This window comes from Strix aluco, chromosome 1 (assembly GCF_031877795.1).
Source record: "Strix aluco isolate bStrAlu1 chromosome 1, bStrAlu1.hap1, whole genome shotgun sequence".
NCBI classification, from domain to species: domain Eukaryota; kingdom Metazoa; phylum Chordata; class Aves; order Strigiformes; family Strigidae; genus Strix; species Strix aluco.
This window is the reverse complement of record NC_133931.1, coordinates 164,617,440-164,636,660: the sequence shown is the minus strand read 5'-3', so window position 1 is coordinate 164,636,660 and position 19,221 is coordinate 164,617,440. Positions and strand designations below refer to the sequence as shown.

At 40.2% G+C, this 19,221-nt stretch overlaps 1 protein-coding gene across 7 annotated transcripts in view; it reads left to right on the top strand.

Annotated features, from left to right (window-relative positions):
* PDE1C (phosphodiesterase 1C) overlaps positions 1-19,221 on the top strand; it is a 320,244-nt gene that overhangs the window by 265,529 nt on the left and 35,494 nt on the right. For 6 of the 7 annotated variants that reach the window (XM_074844025.1, XM_074843972.1, XM_074843989.1 and 3 more), the window contains 5 exons: positions 3,371-3,452; positions 8,581-8,701; positions 10,115-10,290; positions 15,082-15,366; positions 18,828-18,902. In XM_074844025.1, coding sequence (XP_074700126.1) covers positions 3,371-3,452; positions 8,581-8,701; positions 10,115-10,290; positions 15,082-15,366; positions 18,828-18,902 — 739 coding nt within the window. Of the gene's footprint in view, positions 1-3,370; positions 3,453-8,580; positions 8,702-10,114; positions 10,291-15,074; positions 15,367-18,827; positions 18,903-19,221 lie in introns of those variants that run through there. The other variant, XM_074844016.1, reaches the window with a different exon arrangement.

Below are 19,221 nucleotides of genomic sequence, written 5' to 3'. Positions count from 1 at the left end.
AATTTAAAGGCATTGTGAGAATCTCTTCTTAATAAGGACATTACAAGAATTAGCTTCGAAATGAATCCTTCAATTTGTTTTTCAAACCAGGAATGGGTTTACTAGGTGGAAGCAGGTAGATCATACCTGCAGCTCTCTGTTGCCACACAAGAGGGTCATGCAAGTAGGATGATTTTCACATACATTTTAGGGAAAACTCTGTGCATGTTTATGCTTTCCTAGCTCAAAATTATACTAGATGTGTTGAAATACACCAGTGCTGAGTCTCCTAAAGACTGGAGAGGGAATTAAGTGTAGTTAGAGGTGAGACCACAGGAAGCCCAATTTTTTATCTGTTTTACACATGTAATGAAGACAAAATATTTTATTTTTTCATAAGAAAGAATTAATTTCAGCCATCAAATCCAACTTTAATTTTGAAGGACAAATACCTTCACTTTTAGATAAAGCTTTATATAAAACTTGTATTCTAGTTCCAAATTCAGATGCAATATTAATTCTCTCTTCAGGAAAACCCTTAAGCTTATCCTGAAGTATAGACTTGTGTTCACTGAAGTTATTTAGTACTAGATCAATAATTACATCCCTGTACCTAACACCTGACAACAGAAGAACAACACACACTCTTTTCAAACTGAGAAATACCACTAGCCAGAGGGGACCATGGTGATGAGAAACTGGGCTGGCCTCAGATTAGGTATTTCTTTCCTTATGCTCTTCACCTGCAGACGCTGTCGTGTCCCTTCTGTTATGTGCTCTGCAGAGACATAAAGCCCATCTTAACCTATGTCAGTACAGGTTCCCAGCCCTATTGGTTTCCTATTTTGTGATGTGACACGGGTCTTCTTACACCAAGTAACCATGCTGTAGGTGTGAATGATGCTTTTGAGTACAATACTGTTTTTTTTACATTCAGCAGCTATGGTGAGCATCTCTTAAAGAAAACATCTTGCATGAATTAATTTGTTTTACAAATGCACTTTAGCTAGCCATGAGGGAGCTGCCCAAACAGCTTAGAGGTCAAGTATTTCTCTGAGCAGTCAGAAAGGTAGTCAGGGGTTCTTTCCTAAAGAGAATTAGGCCCTGGGGTTTTTAAGAGGCATAAAGAGTAAGAGAAGAATAATGATAGGTAAGAGCTGGCTCTGAGAGATGGTTTTCCTGAGAGATGCAGCAGACACAGTAAAGGAACATTACTTGGAAATATTTTGGTTTCTGGTTTACCCTGATATTTGTATATCAGACTCCTAACAAAGCAGAATTGTTCTGCAACAGAAGAATAATATTGCTTGTTGTTTCACCCAAAACTCTTAACAGGACTTGTGCCCCCATTTCTTGTATGTTTTATTACCAAAACTAAGAAGAATTCAGCTCTTCTTATGCCTACAGAAGTTTTTCTCTGGTTAGTTTGCTGTCTGTTTTAGCTTCCATTTGACATTAGTCAGAACACTGTCAAGAAGCTATGCAGCTATGTCTTCCTGTATATCTTCTCAGCATAAAGCAATATGTTATAGAGTGGCTGAACCAAGTTAAGGGGCTTTTTGAGAATATGCAGTTTGAAAGACTGGGGAAAAAAGAGTGGGGTTATAACACTTGATCTTCTGCAACATCTTGTGACGTTAGAAAAGGACTTCCAGTTCTGAGGGCTGAAAAGCATGTTTGGACTTTTGTTCTTAAGCACTCATGTGAAATGTTGACAATGTCAGAATCATAGACTCATAGTATCATAGAGTACCAGGTTGGAAGGGACCTCAAGGATCATCTGGTCCAACTTTTCTTGGGAAAAGCACGGTCTAGACAAGATGGCCCAGCACCCTGTCCAGCTGAATCTTAAAAGTGATCAATGTTGGGGAATCCATCACTTCCCTGGGAAGATTATTCTAATGGCTGATTATTCTCATTGTGAAAAATTTTCTTCTTGTGTCCAATCAGAATGTCCCCAGGAGTAACTTGTACCCACCACCCCTTGTCTTTTCCATGTGTCTCCTTGTAAAAAGGGAGTCTCCATCTTCTTTGGAGCCACCCTTTAAGTAATGGAACATGGTGATAAGGTCTCCCCTAAGCCTTCTTTTCTCAAGGCTGAATAAACCCAGGTCTCTCAGCCTCTCCTCACAGGGCAGGCTGCCCAGTCCCCTGATCATCTTTATGGCCCTTCTCTGAACCCTCTCCAGCCTATCCACATCTTTTTTGTATACCAAGGACCAAAACTGAACACAGTATTCCAGGTGTGGCCTGACAAGCGCTGAGTAGAGTGGGATAATGAGTTCTTTATCTCTGCTGGTGATGCCCTTGTTGATGCAACCCTGTTGGCTTGCTTTGCCGCAGGAGCACGCTGTTCACTCATATTGAGCTTGTTGCCCACTGGAACACCCAGGTTCCTTTGCACAGAGCTGCTCCTCAGACAGGTAAATTCCAGGCTGTGCTGCACTCCTGGATTACGTATTCCCAGGTGCAAGACCTTATACTTGTCCTTGTTGAACTTCATAAGGTTCTTTGTTAGCCCACTCTTCCAGCCTATCCAGATCTTCCCTGCAGGGTGGCTCTCCCTTCTGAAATGTCCACTTCCCCAGTTTGGTATCATCAGCACACTTCATCAGGGTGCACTTGATCCCATCATCCAGATCACTTATGAAGATAATAAACAGTGTTGGGCCCAATATCCATCCCTGGGGGCCCCCACTTGTGACAGGTTGCCAGTTTGAAAAGGAGCTATTTCTCACCCACTGCACAGACCACTTGTCTAGACCATAATGCATCCATTTCTATAGGAGGGGGCTGTGGGAAACCTTATCAAAAGCCTTGGAGAGATCCAGGTAGACAATGTCCACTGCTCACCCCACATCAACCAAGCAGGTTACTTTGTTGTAGAAAAATGTCAGTGTTTCCTTTGGAAGAAGAAAGTAGTCTGCATCTGGCCAGCCAAGACCTATTAGTTCCTTCTCTGAAAGACTAAAAAAGACATGCAAAGAAGTACAAGCCTTGAAAAATCAGTCCTGAGACTGATATTTTCTCTTTAAAGGTTTGCTCTGAGAACTGAGTTCTGTTGGGTTCTCTGGAGAACTGCAGTGAGAACCATTCTTGTGCTCAAGTAGGTTTTTAGTTGGTGCATAGAAGTACCAAGTAGCTCTGAGGAATCACTGGAACCACAATGCTTAATTCACCAACTTCTCCCTGGACTACAACTTTTCCAGACAGACTCATTCTCCACAATTTGTGTTAAAAAAAACCTTAACAAAGCAACAACAAAAAGCAAACTAAAATCAAAACTTAATAAAAGAAAGTAAAATGAGAGGCTTTTACAGTTGTAACCTAAGGTATTAAAGTGCAATGTGTCTTGTCTTTTTCTAATTTCTTCTCAATTTTGTTTCTCCAGGGTGACAAAGAAGCAGAACTAGGGCTTCCCTTCTCTCCACTGTGTGATCGCAAGTCTACTATGGTTGCTCAGTCTCAAATAGGTATGTCCCTTCCGGTGCATGAAAAGTAGCATCTTAAAAGCAAAGCTTACTCCTCCCTGTAGGGCTAAAATCATAGTGATCTCTCATCATTTGGAACTACGTGAAAGAGAGGAAATAAAGCACAATGGCATTATTTTCCCTAGATCAACAATTCAAAGCTGAGGAGCCATTAAATTTATGGTAGTGGTTCCATGCAGTAACTAAGTCGCCTCTGATGTGTCTGCAGAGATGACTACAGTGCCTGGTTATGACACTACTCCATGGTTTTCTGAGCTGTGAAGATGAGGCACACACACCAACGTGTTTTGATACGAGTATCATTGGTGGGTGTGAAAATGTAACATCAGCCCCTTCAATGACCTGGGCAAAACCTATTGTGTGTTTTTCCATTTATTCTTCCCACTGTGTCCTTCCCAGTGCTTCAAGCCAATCAGTATTTTTCACTGAAGCCAAGCAAATAGCAAACCTTTTTCTGCTCCACCCATTCAGAAACAGATCTTTTTACAGACTCACCAACAGCACTTTCTCTACCTCTCCTCCAGTTTTTGAGTGAAAAAGTAGGAGAAGAATGAGGCAACAAGCCTGGTATTTGGTGAGAAAACAAAAGGGGCTAAGTGAAGTAGAAGTGTTCATGAGGCTGGGAGCAAAAAAAGACAATGGAAAAGGTGAATTTGTGGCTGGATTTTTATACCTAAGAAGCAAGTGAAGTAGAAGGATGTGATCTAACCTCAACGGGAAAATAGGGAGCCAAATGGAGTAACAAGAGAAAGGTAACACAGACTCTAAGAATGGGGGAACTGAGACCAGAAGCAGAAAGAGAGAGAAAGTATTAAAGGAAGACGAACAAAAAATTTGGAGTATGAAATTTCTCTCAAAGAACAAGACAAGGATATCCCTGAACCTAGGAAAGTTCACATTCATATCTGTAGCTAAGAGCTGTTTCTTTTTAAAATTATTTCATTTTTCCTGTTAGGCAAGCCATTCTCTGAGGCACCCCATCCCAGATTTTTCTGGCTTTGGAAGCTTAGACAGTTCAGCCAAGAATCTGAACTTGAAAAGCCCTATGCAAGCCCAGCCTGGTGGCCAGACTTGTAGCATTTACTCTTCTGCTATCCAGAAGAGTAGGAATGTGTGTAGAGCACAGTGCAACTGTGTGTTCTGCCAGCAGCTTGGTGGAGGAAAGCAACAGCAAACTTGAAGTGCTGCAGTCTCAGCTAAATCCCATGCTGAGGACTCCCAGGCACACTATACCTACTGCTGTGCTGTGGGAGAAGATAAACTCTGACTGGTGTGGAGGGAAGCGCATGTAGAAACTTCTCTTTCACATCCCTTCTATCAACCTTCAGATATGTCTCTCACTGATTACAAGGTAGAGGAGTGGTGCTTCCCACAGGGTCCCTCTACACAGGGTTGTGTGTGCTTGGAAACGAGTTTTCCTTGTCCTCTTTTGTGCTCCTTTGCTCAGGGAGCCCAAGAGAGCCAAGAAACTTCTGCACCAATGCCCCTTGTGTCAAGCCACTGCAAAATTAATGATGGATTAAACCATCACCAACACAATTCTACCCTATAAAAGAGGCACTCGTCAGTATGCAAAGGCAGCCTTATTTAGTTGTATGCTACTTGTCATTATATTCTATATTATATTCTACAGTTTAGTAATCCATTGACATTAATAGGCTACTCTCTATAAATCTCGCCTTCTTACATTATAAAATTTTCATTTCTCAGTCTGCTGCACATATTGGTAGTGTCTTTCTGTAACATGTCCTTTGTTAAATCAAAACCTCTTGTATTTTCTAGCTGCCTGCTGAGGTAAGGCTTTCAAAGTTGTGGGCTAGATTCTCAGACAAATGATCTGTTGTCATTAATTTATTTATATGATTAATAGCCTTAACAAATTGTTCCCTGGAACAGTAATTACTACATTTCTTTGCAAAAGTTCTTATTGAATTCCAAATTGTGCTATTATATGTGGTGAGCAGCCATCAGTTCCCACAAATAAAAAAAAATTTCTATCCTTTGTGAAATAAAATCATGTTCCCAGTTCTGTCAGGGACAGAGGCTAGATATCTTGTTCTGGTGGCTTGACTTGTTTGTAGTTGCTAGTTTGCTGCTCTAAGGACACTGCAGATAATACAACACAGTGAGCAGGCATTTTCATTAACAAAAGATTTTCAAAAATGCAGACTGAAGGTTTTGCAGGATGGACTTTTTCCACAGACGTGAAGCAGTCTAACAGCAAAAACTTCCTAGGAAGAAAGAATGTCTCTCTCTCCTGTTGCTTCAGTTTGTGAAGAAATTGTTAAGAGTTTAAACTGATAATTAAAGCTGAATATCAAATAATGAACCTGGGTTTAAAACCTATTCATGTTAATGCTAATGACCAATTTATCATCCTTTTTCTTCTTCAATAGAATGAGTGTGGTAAATATTTCTGTACCACAGTGAAGTACAGGAATCAGGAGAAATTGATGTCCATAAGTCAGGCTGCTTATCAGAGTGGGGGAGACAAACAAACTGCAAAGAAACACAGGCTAAGACTTGTATTTCCCAGCAACAATGTCAGGAGTTAAAGCTTCTCTGTCTGTCTCAGACTGTAGGAAGCTTGTTTGACTGGAGATCAGCCTTTGTTGTCATTGTCCTCTTCCGCAGCTGAAAAAACGTAGCAGCATCCCTTTATTTTTGTCCTTTGGCTGGCAGGGAAAAAAATTACAGCTTCAGAAAACATTGGATAAAGGCCGATGAGAGTGCATGGTGGTGATTCTTGGGGGGTTTTTGTGGTGATGGGCTTTAGGGAAACTGTCCTCTAGCCAGTGTTTGCTCTGGTGATGTTCTCAGGTGGAATGAATGACCACTAGGCACGTGCCTGGAATCCACCCTCAGCATGCAGTGTTAATTGGTAAAATCATCTTAGTCACTGTCGTACAGAAATATTTACTACACCCATTTTATTGGAAAAGAAAAATAATGATAAAATGGTCATTAACATTAATAGGTTTTAAAAGCCAGGTTCATTATTTGATATTCAGGGGTTTTAATTAGCAAACTAAATCACCATATTTAAATCACAGTGTCTTTAGGTAAGAAGAGAGAACACGGTGGCAGGGGGAGTCACTTGGGAATATGGCATAAATTGCATAATTATTAATAAAGTCCTAAATTTTGTTGTTACAATAGCAGATTATGTTTCCCAACTTTATTATAATCCCCATTTTAAGGTAACACAGTTGAATAACTTCCTCATGTTATAGGGAGTAGAGGAAAAAATAACACCTATCAAAGAAAAGTTCTAAGTCTTTGAGTTTGTTTATCTGTGGTCCCTCGTGCCATCTCTGCCTGTCTTTGTTGATGAGATGCAAGACTTCTCCCAGGGAAAACTTGTTTCTTAGGCACTTACAACTGGCCCTTGTGTTTATGTGCAAATGTGGAGTGTCTCAGGAAGTGGATCCCACCACCTCACTGCTGGAGTTAGTGACACGTCTGGTATCAGAAATCTGCGTGTTTCAGGGTTGTTAGTGGTGATGGAGCAAATGGCAGTGGTATTACTTGCCAAGCAGAAGTAACAAGGTACCATGGCTTAGGTTTCTTTGGTCATTAAGAGGTATAAGGTTTTTTTAGTGAAGGAGAGTAGAAAAGACGTGTAGACAGGCAGACACACACACATATGTAAATCAAGTTCTCATTGCCCTGTTCTCAGTCAGTACAATTTCCAGTGTTTTAAAAAATTGTATGAAGTTTGTTGGGATTATCTGGGTTGTTATCTAGCACACAATTTCCTGTCATGCCTTTATACCGCATACATTTCTGATTAACTCCCTGGGAGGAAGAGAGTTCTTTTTTCCCTAAATTTGAATAGTGTTATGGAGGCACATGATTCAGATGTTCAGGTAAGACTAAATGCATATTTTCTCCAGATTTACAGAATGTTGGTATGAAATTCTGAGAACTTGCAAGTAACATTTTTAATTTGGCTAGGCATGAAAATACACAATTATCCATCCTTTTAGAAAGCTAGCAAAAATCAGGGGAAGGAAATGGAACTAGAAGTATGCTCAACTGCTTTGCACTCAAGATGTGGATCAAAGCATCTGTGAATTCAGGTGCCTGGCCCATGTGGTCTCTTCTCCTTTTGTTGTCCTGTTATCACCTAGAATCGCCATGGTCTGTCGTAGAAACATATCATGACCCAGTCAGAGAAATTATAATATTATGAATGTATAATTAATAGTTGATAATTACCAAATCTTTAAAAATTGTAACAGTAGGGAAAGATCTGAATCCCAGTGTGCCTTAGGAGGGATTAAGGACATCATTGTTTTCTTGGCTACCTGCAGCACTAAGAAATTTGCTAAGTGCTAAAATGAACATAGGAGATAACCCTTGTCCAAGGTCAGAATTTAGGGGAAGGTGTAAGGTACTGCAAGCTCCTCACTCTCACATTTTTTCTGTGCAACTTGGCTTTTTCTTCATCCCATGAGCTTATGGCCACAGGGCCCTTCAGTCTGCCCTTCCTAACATTGAGATCAGAGCCATATTCATCTCTGCAAAACTATATGCTGAAGTAGAAATTTTTTGGCCCTTTATTTTTTTCCTTTCCTTACATTAAAAAATGGGGGGGAAAGCATCTGAACCTGTTTTATTAACCTACAAGAACAAGCTGGTCAAGCACTGAGGAGAGAATATTCACAGCAACACACTGATAAGCAGTAAGGGGGGTTTGGATGTAACTCCACACCAGCAAAGCTTACCAGTTTTATTACTGTTATATTAATTTTCTGCTTTTAGAGAGTTCATCTCTGAAACTGGGTTTTATCCAAATCTGCTAGGAATTTGGCTTAAATATCACACTCATATAAAACAAGTTCTGATGCATCTGTTTATGTTCTGATTTACCACAGTTTCTTTCCAGTGTTTAAGCAGGTACCTTTTATTGCACGCTGTATGCAGGCTCTTGGGTCAGGGATGAACGTATAACTCCGTTTTCCCTTTCTAGTATTTGCCTATCCTTCTTTCAAGGTACAGTTTTTTTACTCAGTCTTTTACAGTGTGGTTGTCTGCTATCACTGAAGCAGTGACTCCACATAAATCCTCCCCTTGCCTGCTTGACTCTACTTGTGTTTCTGCTCAGGTTTCATTGATTTCATCGTGGAACCCACTTTTACTGTGCTGACTGACATGACCGAGAAGATTGTGACTCCGCTCATCGATGAAGCTTCCCGCTCTGGCATGTCTGGGTTCAGGCGTTCCAGGTGAATAACCACACGCCCTCTCCCTTCACTCTCCACATGCTGCCGTTGCGCCCAACTCTCCTGGTTTCCCACCACACAGCAAATGTCTTCCGTGTGGTTTAAAGCCCTATATCCACATTGCCAATACCACAGCTCACCTTGTGACATGACTTTCACAGAATCATCTCGGTTGGAAAAGCCCTTGAAGCTCCTCCAGTCCAACCATGAACCTCACTCTGACCGTTCCCAACTCCACCAGATCCCTCAGCGCTGGGTCAACCCGACTCTTCAACCCCTTCACAGATGGGGACTCCACCCCTGCCCTGGGCAGCCCATTCCAATGCCTCACAACCCCTTCTGGAAAGAAATACTTCCTAATAGCCAGTCTAAACCTTCCCTTTGTTTCAGTGGAGGGCAGACGGGGAGACTGGCATGAACCTGAGCCATGCCTCCAAAGGCAGTGAGCACAAATGGTTGTAGCCATGCAATCAGGTGAACTTCAGTGCTCTCTCAGTCACTAATGTCAAAGAGAAGGTAGAGGGAGTTGGGAGGCACTCATTGCTTCATGTCTAGAAGTATAAATGGTATTGAAATACAAAAGACTATAAGCATACTTTAGTGACAGTATTTAGGGTTACACAAATGTGTGAAGTACGACCAGAATCCACCTGGAATTTGGGCGTAAGGATTCTTGTCCAATTCAACCTGCTCTGCTGTTGTAAAGAAACTACTTCTAGTAGTTCCATGGACAGGGCATGTCTTGGGATTTCAATGCCACGTGGCTAGTGCTCCCTAGAGCAGGGCTGCCAAGTCAGGATTCCCTCTCCCCAAAGTGCCTTCTTTACTCTTGGGCTATTACACAAAGAGCAAGCACTAATATCTTTCTATGTCTGTTATCTTGCTGCTTGCATTAAAACGTGCACAATGAAGTGTCCATCCTTGAAAGGCAACTGTAGGGTCTGTAACTGAAATGAGTTCCTGATTTCAGCCTCAGCTGAGGTCACCAAGCCCTGAACGGAGATTGGCCTCCTGTCCTGTGCCTAATGGCTCCCATTGGTGAATTTTAGGAGGCTCTTCCTTTGACATATTTGATTTCGAATTGTCTGACTCTCCAATGAATATTTAGGGACTGAAGTTGTACAACAAAGGTAATGGCGACACTGTGGGATTCTATTTCTTAGGGACTACGGATACCAAAAAATAAGCAGGGAAAAGCTGCCCTTTATTTCTAATACTGGCTCACGTTGTGCTGTTTGCTTTAGCATTGGTTGCCCTGGGGTGAGAGAGAGGGAGAGGAGGATGATGGATTCAGGCTTAGTTTTTGGTTTTCCTGGTTGACTCTGTTATCTAGACTTACAGTCATTATTTCTTCTTATCTGTATTTGGGTGTATGCAATACTGATTTCTTCTGTGTTTTGTGATCTTGTGTCCCAGTCTGAATAGCATTAGTCCCTCCGAAGTTAAAAGATCAAGTGTCAAGAGCACTGGGTCCGAAGGAAGTGCCTCACTCAACTGCTCCATACTCACTGTGGACTTCAAATGTTTTAAAGCCACCTGGACAGAGGTGGTGCAGCAGAACCGGGAGAAATGGAAAGCGCAAGCTACCAAAGGTAACAGCCAGGCTTCTTAATGAAAGAATAAAAATTCTTTTGACCTCTTCAAGCTCTTCTTCAATCAAATTATTTTCCAAGTAAGCACTGTTAGTTTGAAAGAATCTGCTTTTCAAGGTCAACAACCTACACTGAGTTCAGAAAGATAGGAATATTGTGACTCATCTGTGCCTTATACTCTTCTTATGTGGTGTAAGTGTACATAGTGAAGAAGATGTGGACAGTGGGAGGAAAAAAAAAATTGTAAGGAAGATCCCCTGAAGTCATGAGTCAGACTCAGGGTGCTGTAAAAATAGCTGGAACAGCATTTGTAGAGATAGGTTATCAATTGTTAACTGGAAGAGGTATGGATGATAGTTCAGGGGAGAAGAACAGGGTATTCTGGATTCACAGCTGGTTTCATATTTCTAGTGATACCTTGGATAATGAATTGGAAACTATGCTGCAAATGCTCGTGATGTCATCAATTTGGGAGGGAGTGCAAATATTTCAGAAGAATGTGAGGGCTGTGTCGGTTGCAAGTTGACCAGGGTTCAATATTGTCTTGCTATTGGAAAAAAAACCAACAACAACAAAACACAAAAACCCAAAACCAAGAAAAAAACAACCCAGACCTTGCCTCTAAGACTTCTCTGGCATGCCTTTCTAGCAGTAACAAGGCCCCCACAGCGGTGCTGTGTCCAGTTTTGGCCACTGCAGTTCAGCAAACATGTGGAGCAGTTGCAGACATGCAGAGTACAGCAATGCAAATGATGATGCCTGTGGTTTATAGCTGAGAGCAGTTTTCTGAAGACTACTGCAGCTGCAAAATAAGGGAACTATTTTTTTATTCAGATACCCTGTGCTGTTAAGAGGAGAAAAAATTGGCAGGTGATTATAAACTGATAAAAGTTAGACCTTGGCAGATCTCTATTGTTGGAGATCTTTTGGAAGTAAGGAGAGCCATCTGTTGAAAGCCATTTAGGTATAACTGCCCCTTGCCTCCAGGGTCTGGATGATTGCCCAAGGTCTCTTTGAGCCCTTGGGTGATTTAGTCCAGCTTTGGAACCAACAAAGGAGGAATGTATCACTGATTTTTTTTTTTTTTTTCCGTTCAGTTCATGAAACTGACATATAATTTATTCTCTGAGCTCAATGCTTGTTGCTCAAACCCTTATTTAATGGAGTTTTTGTATTTCATGGAAATGGAAGGAGTTCGATTTTAATGTATTATGGATGGAAGATTTGGCTTAGTTCTCCTATTTGCCAGAGCAGATTGTTCCTTTCCAACTGAAAGGCCTGTCTAAAGGTGCAGGCAAGCACTCATTATTATTCAAATTAAATTTTCTTTTGTGATTAAAACTTGCCATTCAGGAAAAATGTTTCTAGGCATTCCATGAAAATGAAAACAAAAACATAATTCAAAATCTGCTTGTTTGCCAGGAGCTTTATTTAGCTTTTTTTTTTTTTAAAAAAAAAATAGAATTGGTATTTACTAGTTCTTTGTGGCCCAAACAAATTAAAGCTAACCAAACAAGCAAAGCATTTAACATGGTCAGTGTCTGACAGTATAGGAGTGTTGAGTGAATGAAGCCAATACAGTTAACTAGTTTTAAGGATTTAATTTCAACATGTACCATACATATTTACTTGTCTACTAAGGATCTACTGGATAAAAATCCTATATGCAAGAGAGACCTGTTGGGAAATAAATAAAATCTATTCTCCATTTCACCTAAAACAAATATATAGAGTAGATCATAATAGATTCTGGATATTTAACTTTTAAATGTGCTTTGTACCTACTTGCAGTGACTGCTTTGCATAAAGACTTTTTTCTAAATGTGCACATGTAAATGTCAAGTTATGATTCAAGGGGATGTGTGCACATTGCTTTACTAATGCTGCTACTGGTAAAGTTTATTGATGCAGTATTTCATAGCCATTCCTTACAGAGTATCCTGATGTTAAATGTTTGGTTATTAATACTTTAGCTGGAGAGGAAAATGTTTATTTTATTTTTAATTGCCTCATACAAATATCCTGACTACCTGAGAGTAGTCTATAGAAGAATTAGTTGATCAGTTGAAAGCAGAGAGCTCACCAGCCTGCATTATTAGACCCCTAGCTTGAGGAGGTCATTTTATCTTTACCTTTCTGACAACCTTTAGCGCTGAATAGTTGATTTACTTTATTTTTTTGCCAAACTTCATCCCCAATAACTTGGATCAGGGCCCTGGTTTATGGGTCAAGGATTCAGAAAGCACTCTCAGCTTCTGTTCATCTGAATTCATTGACTTTCACATAATTTCTGTGTTTCTGGGTACATTTAGCAGTACAAGCATCCATATTTTTTTTCTCCTGAAAGATTTATACAAACGTGTGGCTCAGCATACCTTTGTATGGGCAGGGGACTAAGGAAGTGTTCTTGGACTCCAGAGCTCTTGCATCAAAACCTTTGCTCAGCTGCTGTCTTGCAGCAAGTCTCTGCACCCCCCTCCATCTGCCTCGCCTGTCTCAGCCATATGCAGCAGGGCCTGCCACACAGCAGGGGTTTAAATTGTCGACCCCTGTCAAACCGATGTCTTGCAATGCATCAAGATGCTCTGCCAATAAAAATGAGAATTATTAAAAGAAGACGGATAAAGCATTTAACTGTTGATTGACAACAAATAGCATCTGGGGATCAGAAGGGAAGAAACCCCATCTATTATTACTACTACTACTATTATTATTACTAAATTATTTGTAGAATACTGTATTCCTTTTGGTAATGGCATTGTCCCTAGAAGCATCAGTGAGCTGTTTTTATCCCGAGTGTGGTATTTATAGAAAATTTCTCGGACTGTGTGGGCAAAGTAAGTGGGTTTATTACTGATCTCTTTTTGCTTAAAGGATCATCATTAAATAGCTACAAATTTAAAAAACTGAATAAAAACCACCGTGATGTGCAAAGCACCATTTAGATAAATTATTTTCTGATGCTAATTTTGACAAGAGGCATTCCTCCAACAGTGCTGTAGCAAGCCCCAGTCTCCTGAGCTGAATTTCTCTCCTGTGGTTCAGGTGCAAAATGCAGGATTTTTTTTCCAGTCCCCAAATGAGAGGAATCCTTCTGTGTACCATGAGACTCCAGGGAAAATATCAACATGCATAACTGAGCTATCTGTGGAAACTACCATAGATTTCAGGAATGATTAATAAAGTGAGGGAGGCTCATATCTAATTTAATTATATTTTTGTGTGAGTCGTAATTTATTAATTTAAAAATTAATTAACTTTAGCTAGCTGCTGGCAAGAAAATATAGATTGGCATTTCTTATAAAGATGGCTTTCCCCCTTTCTCTCTTGTATCCCATTGGTACATTTTTCTCAAAACTGGTTCTGATTCACTCATAAGAAGTATTTAACAAGACAGTTAGAAATTCTTTTGTAATTTTTACTCCATGGTCAAGACCCAGCTCCTGTAAGGAACAAAACGTCTTCTGTATAGATGTCAAGAATACTTCCATAGGACCGAGGTAGACTTTATTCAGTGTTTCGTAGGATCTGCTCCTCTGCTTATCAGTTTACACAATCTTTCAGAAAACAAGAGATACTTCCGTGGTTTGTGCAATTGGTTGCCCACGCTGGGGTAATGAGTGGGCTGGGATATTGCCGACCAAGAAATCTTGAATACAGGCATAGGGTGGTCACATCTGAATGCTTAGACTCAGTATGGATATAGATATGCTTGAAGCTGCCTAAGCTCACAGGTTCCAAATTGAGTGTGTGCTGAGCTATTCAGCTGCTTTTGCAGATTAAGTCTCTGTTGATCATGGAAAAGGGGGAGAAAATTGTGGAGTCTCTGCCCAGAGTCTGTGCACACCCAGACATGTTCATTAGCTCGAAGGCTGCACTGAGGGACTGTGGTCGTCTCCTGCTTTCCAGTGGGACGCGGGAAGCCACACAGAGCCTTTGCAGCTGAGTCTGTGGGGTGTGCTGTACCCGACCTGGGCTCAACACCTGAAACCAAAGTAATTTGCAACGCATGTTATAAGTGTGTTGCATCGGTACCTAAGGTTTGGATAAGAACAAGAGTAGTATCTTTACTGGGGGAAATTGGCTTTTCTGTGAATCTTTTTTTTTTTTTCTGAATGACAGTATTTTGAATTATGCTGCTGTTGTTCAACACTCACTTTTGAATTTATACCTTTGTATATTTGTGATTGAATGTAAGACTTTTGGGGATGGAAGGGCAAGTACTAGTAGCAATATATTAGTCTGCCAAGAAAGGACAGAGCCATAAAGAAAGGATAACAGTAAGTGGAAGAGAAGAGATTAGGAGGCTGGCATTGGAAGCAACCTGGAACTAGAGGGAAAAAAATTAAATATCAAAGAACCAAGAGTTTTTATGTGCTTAGTTATATGGTACATTATGAGATAAACTGAATGTCATTTGACTGATTGTTGTGTGTCAAAAACGAAACAAACCTGACACCCCTAGAGCCTTCAACAGCTAATATCTCTTTTTAATTTGCCTTTCAAGAATTCTGAGGAACTTCATTTTCAAAGGTGAACCTTATATGGTAAAAAAGGATATGCACATAATATACATTTAGGCCAACGTGGAATGTTTTTTTCAGAATACTTTCTTAAATGTTCTCTTGTGCTCTTTTTCCTTTGTCAAGTCAAATCCTACATTTACCTAAGTAAATGTTGTTTGTGTGTAAAACGCTGAAGTAGATTTAGTTGCGCGAGTTGTATCATTCTTGTCAAATTGACTGATAATCGTGATTCCTTGTTTTGCTTCTCTCTTTGCTGAGGATGCAGAAGAAAAAGCTAAGAAAGAAGCAGAGGAAAATGCTCATCAGGGAACAGATGAAAAGGATGAGAAGAAGCCAGCTGAAGATGCCACAGAAGCAAAGACAGAGAACAGCAAAGAGCCAAACACTGGGGAAAACAAAAGCGCAGATTCCAGTAAGAATCATGTAAATGGGACTCGGCAAACTGGGGTGAACAAACACGAAGCCTCTCAAGGGAAAAATGCACCTAGGACAGATAAGGAAACAGACTCTCATCATGCAGTGGGAGAAGAGAAACAGCATGTCCAGTATGGTGAGTTCTCTCCTTCCACTGAAACATAAATCCAGCCCTAAAACCAGTATTTCATCTCAGTGATGGGGGAGCCTGATGTCCTGAAAAAGGGTGTCCTGGGCCCAGAGCCTCTTCCTCGTCATTGACGTAGTCACCTGCGCATGAGAATCAGAAACTGTAAATTAACTCTCAAGTAGTGTTCTTCTGTAGGTGATGGGGTTCAGCGTACCTGCTTGGGCATTTTTGGAAGAGAGGGAAAAATTACTTTTCTCATGGAAATGAAGTGGCCTGTTATGATAAACAGGCTGAAAAGCTGAATCAACTATTTGTGGTTCAATAAACAGCTTCATTGCTTGGGCAACTGACAGGAGAAGCCAAAGTTGGCTTATAAAATCTTTTTAAGGCCAGTTAAAGGTATCTTTGAACTGAGTCTCAGATATAAATATGTTTGGGGACAGAGGATTTTTCCCCTCTCTGTTTTTAAGAGTTATTTTATTTATGCTTCCTTTGCTCAGGTTTTTTATTAGGGCAGTCGTGAGCCGTTTTTTGAAGATTTTTTTTTTGACAGAAATTTTATTCCACTGTTCTAACTTGTTATAGAACTGAGTTAAAATAAGAATCACATTTTGCACCCAAAAAAGGTGTAAAAAATGTTTGAAAATTGCATGAAATATTTTAAAAAAATTATTAGACCCATGAGAACAGATCAGTTGTCTCTTGGCCATTTCACTGTCCTTCCTTCCCCAGCTCCTGATCCCTGCAGCTGTTATCAAAAAATGGCAGTACAGCCACATGTGACTTGTCACAAACCTGGCTAGTATCAGCCAGTCCAAAAGCAGCAAAAAACTCAGACTTGGAAGCATCCTCCTAGAAAAAGCCTGAGTGAGCGTACTTGAAAGTCCCAAGCTCAGGCAATGAGTTTAGATGGCAGCAGAGGCAGAAATTCTGTTTAAAACAGTCCTGATACGATTCTCATGTATTTCACTTGGCTGCTGGCCTTCCCCAGTGATCCCTTCATCTTTAGGTTTTTTTTAGATTGGAAGAACTATGAGGATCAGAGCTGTCATGCTCTGTTACGTATGGGATTTGTCTTCAGACAGTGTTACACAGGTGAATAGGAATGGGCCCCCCAAGGAGACAAAAAAGTTGGGGACATATGAAATCCCAGTTAGACTGCATCAGACTTTTCTTCTGAAATCCTTTGTTTTACATGCTTCTAACAATACAGGGGTTAAGTGTGCTCTAGTGATTTTGACAGTACCTGTTTCTACAATGTCTCTCTGCTGCAGGTGTCAAAAATGCTTTGAAAGGAGTTATAATGATTTCTGAAAATTAGTGTCTTCCTCAGGAAAAGAAATCCTGCTCCTTAATTTATGGGAAAAGGCCTTTATGAGATACAATCACTGCAGAGACTTTGGAGACTGATGAAATCTTAACATTCATATTTCTGGGTTCACCACAGCTTCCTTTATGCCTATATGTTAATATCTCATAGTAAAGTATTTGCCTTATTATTTCTCTGCCTTTGTAATCCCTTTCAAAAAGATCATTATGATCATCATTCTGCTCTGCTGCTGGCATTATGGCAGGGTAGATATTACAATACTCAAAAGTCCCCTATTCATAATAAATTATATTCAGTGAAAGTTCAGAAATTGTGTTGTCAGGTGAGTTTAAAGTCTCTCTCAGTCACTCGCTGCCCGTGTGCTTTCTCAGAGAGATCAAACTGTGAAATAACACATGTGGGGATGTTCATCATCCTTTCCTGCACATACTTAGGGTCAAGCAACTTCTTTATGCAATGGTCAAATAAAGCATTATTAGCTCATCATTACCATCAGCCATATATGATGGTGGAGGAAATGTGAGAAGACTTCTGCGCTTTGCTAGATACATTTTAATTTCATTTCCTGAAGACAGTGTCCTTCGTTTAGAGGATGCTTTCATCAAGCAGACACCTCAATCCTGCTTGGAGCTTCTCATACACCTCTGTTCAAGGAGCCCAAGTCAGTGGCAGTGTGATAGCTGAGGAGGTTGCTGCTTGTTCTGTATCATCTTGCTTTCATTTTTTTTCTCACCCACACAGTAAGCTTAGGAAGAAAAACATGAAAAGTTTTGGCTCTGAATGAGAACTGAACAGGACATGTTTTTTCCATCTTGTTAAATATTTTAAGATTTGAAAACCATTCCTCTTTTATACTATGATGAATCTTAACTGGAAAGAGAGATCAATCCTCTGTCATCCAAGAATAACAAATATTCCGGTGGTTAGGGCACAATGGGGTAGAGAGAGACCTTGCTTCTCTACAATTTCTCTTTTTTTCAGCTGTTCCAAAAATAAATATCCACTTACCATGACAATTTTGAAGGCAGATCGTATCCTCTTTAACACATAATACCTATAATCTTGATCCAAACGCTGGGAAGTAGTTATAGTAACAAAAACAGTAATACAAATGGAATAAGCATCACTTCAATACAGCCCTGTAACATACCTCACATTAATGAAATTCTGAAGTGAGACTTTTACAGCTTTTTTGTATTGAGGTGTGGATCACAAATTCACTGCTACTCCTCTGGGAGGAAAGGACAAGCTGCCTGTTGCCATCTGGGCAGGCTGCTGTTGCTTCTCTGGACATCTGAAGGAAGGACACCTTCTTTGCTGCTGTTTGGACATTGCAGCCGAAAGAGTCCTGTTCTGCTAGAGCTCTCCCTTTAAGTTATTTTTCATTTGGTCTTGCATTTGGCATTCTCATTTAATGAAGGGATGATCTGGGAAGATCTGATGTGCTCTGCTGTATGACTAGTAGAGGACAGAAAATGAGAATGACTCTGGTTAACCTTCCTGACTTCATAAAATACACCCCAGCTCAAGTTGCCATTTTCATTCTGCATCAACCATTGCTCTGCCAAAGGCCTCGCTTTCCTGGTTTGCTACAGAGACTCTAAAGCCAGTGATCAATGCTAGGATGATTGTTTGTTCCCTGATACTGTCACCAAAGGACCAACCCAAATGAATCTGTGGATAAAGAAACTGGTAAGAGAAAGTAAGACAAAATCATGTAGGACTGTTTGGGATATCTAAGGGAGTTTGCTAATGCAGGGACTTATGATGAAGTCTTGCAGGGTCTTACTCCTTTAAAAGCGTAAACGTTTCAGAGTCCTGATTTTGAAATGAAGGTTGTGCTTACGTTTCTAATGTCCTACATACAGAGGGAGTATGAGTTTGCATGTGCACTTAAAAAGGTGTTTGCAATTAGAAGATATTTTAAAGTAGACTGTAAAGCTTGATTTTCTGTAAGAGTGGGATAAATTTTGTCTGGTGCTTTATTCTTTCAAAATGTGTTAATCCAGTTCCTTGTGAATTCAGACCTTGTCTCCTAAGGAACATCTCCTTTGGATGTTGCAATTTGAGTTACAGGCATTAATAAACTGCTGTCTGCATTAAAATGCTTATAGTGTTTCTTATTGCTTCTTTCTAGTTGAATTAAAGGAAGACAATAAGTTGGACAAAAAAGATCAGTCCAGTGTGGGGGATGAATCAAAGAAAACAGATGGTAAGGACAACATTTTATAACATTTTGTCACCCATTTTTATATGCAATCTATTGTTTCCTAAACATCTGCAGTTTATTCTAAAACCAAAAAATTGTACGGTAACCAGAAACAGACTTAACAGAAACAGTCATTAGACGCGAAAAAAGCCATTGGGGCATTTTGAGGGAAAATGATCCTTTTCACGTAATGCCTAGCACCACTTAGTTGTTCTGTTGGTAAGGCTTATCCATCAATTTTTGTGCAGTGCCTGCAAGAAAAATCCTGGATTATTAGAGTTGCTTAATAGGAAATGCGGATTTGTGTGGTTCTATCCTTCTG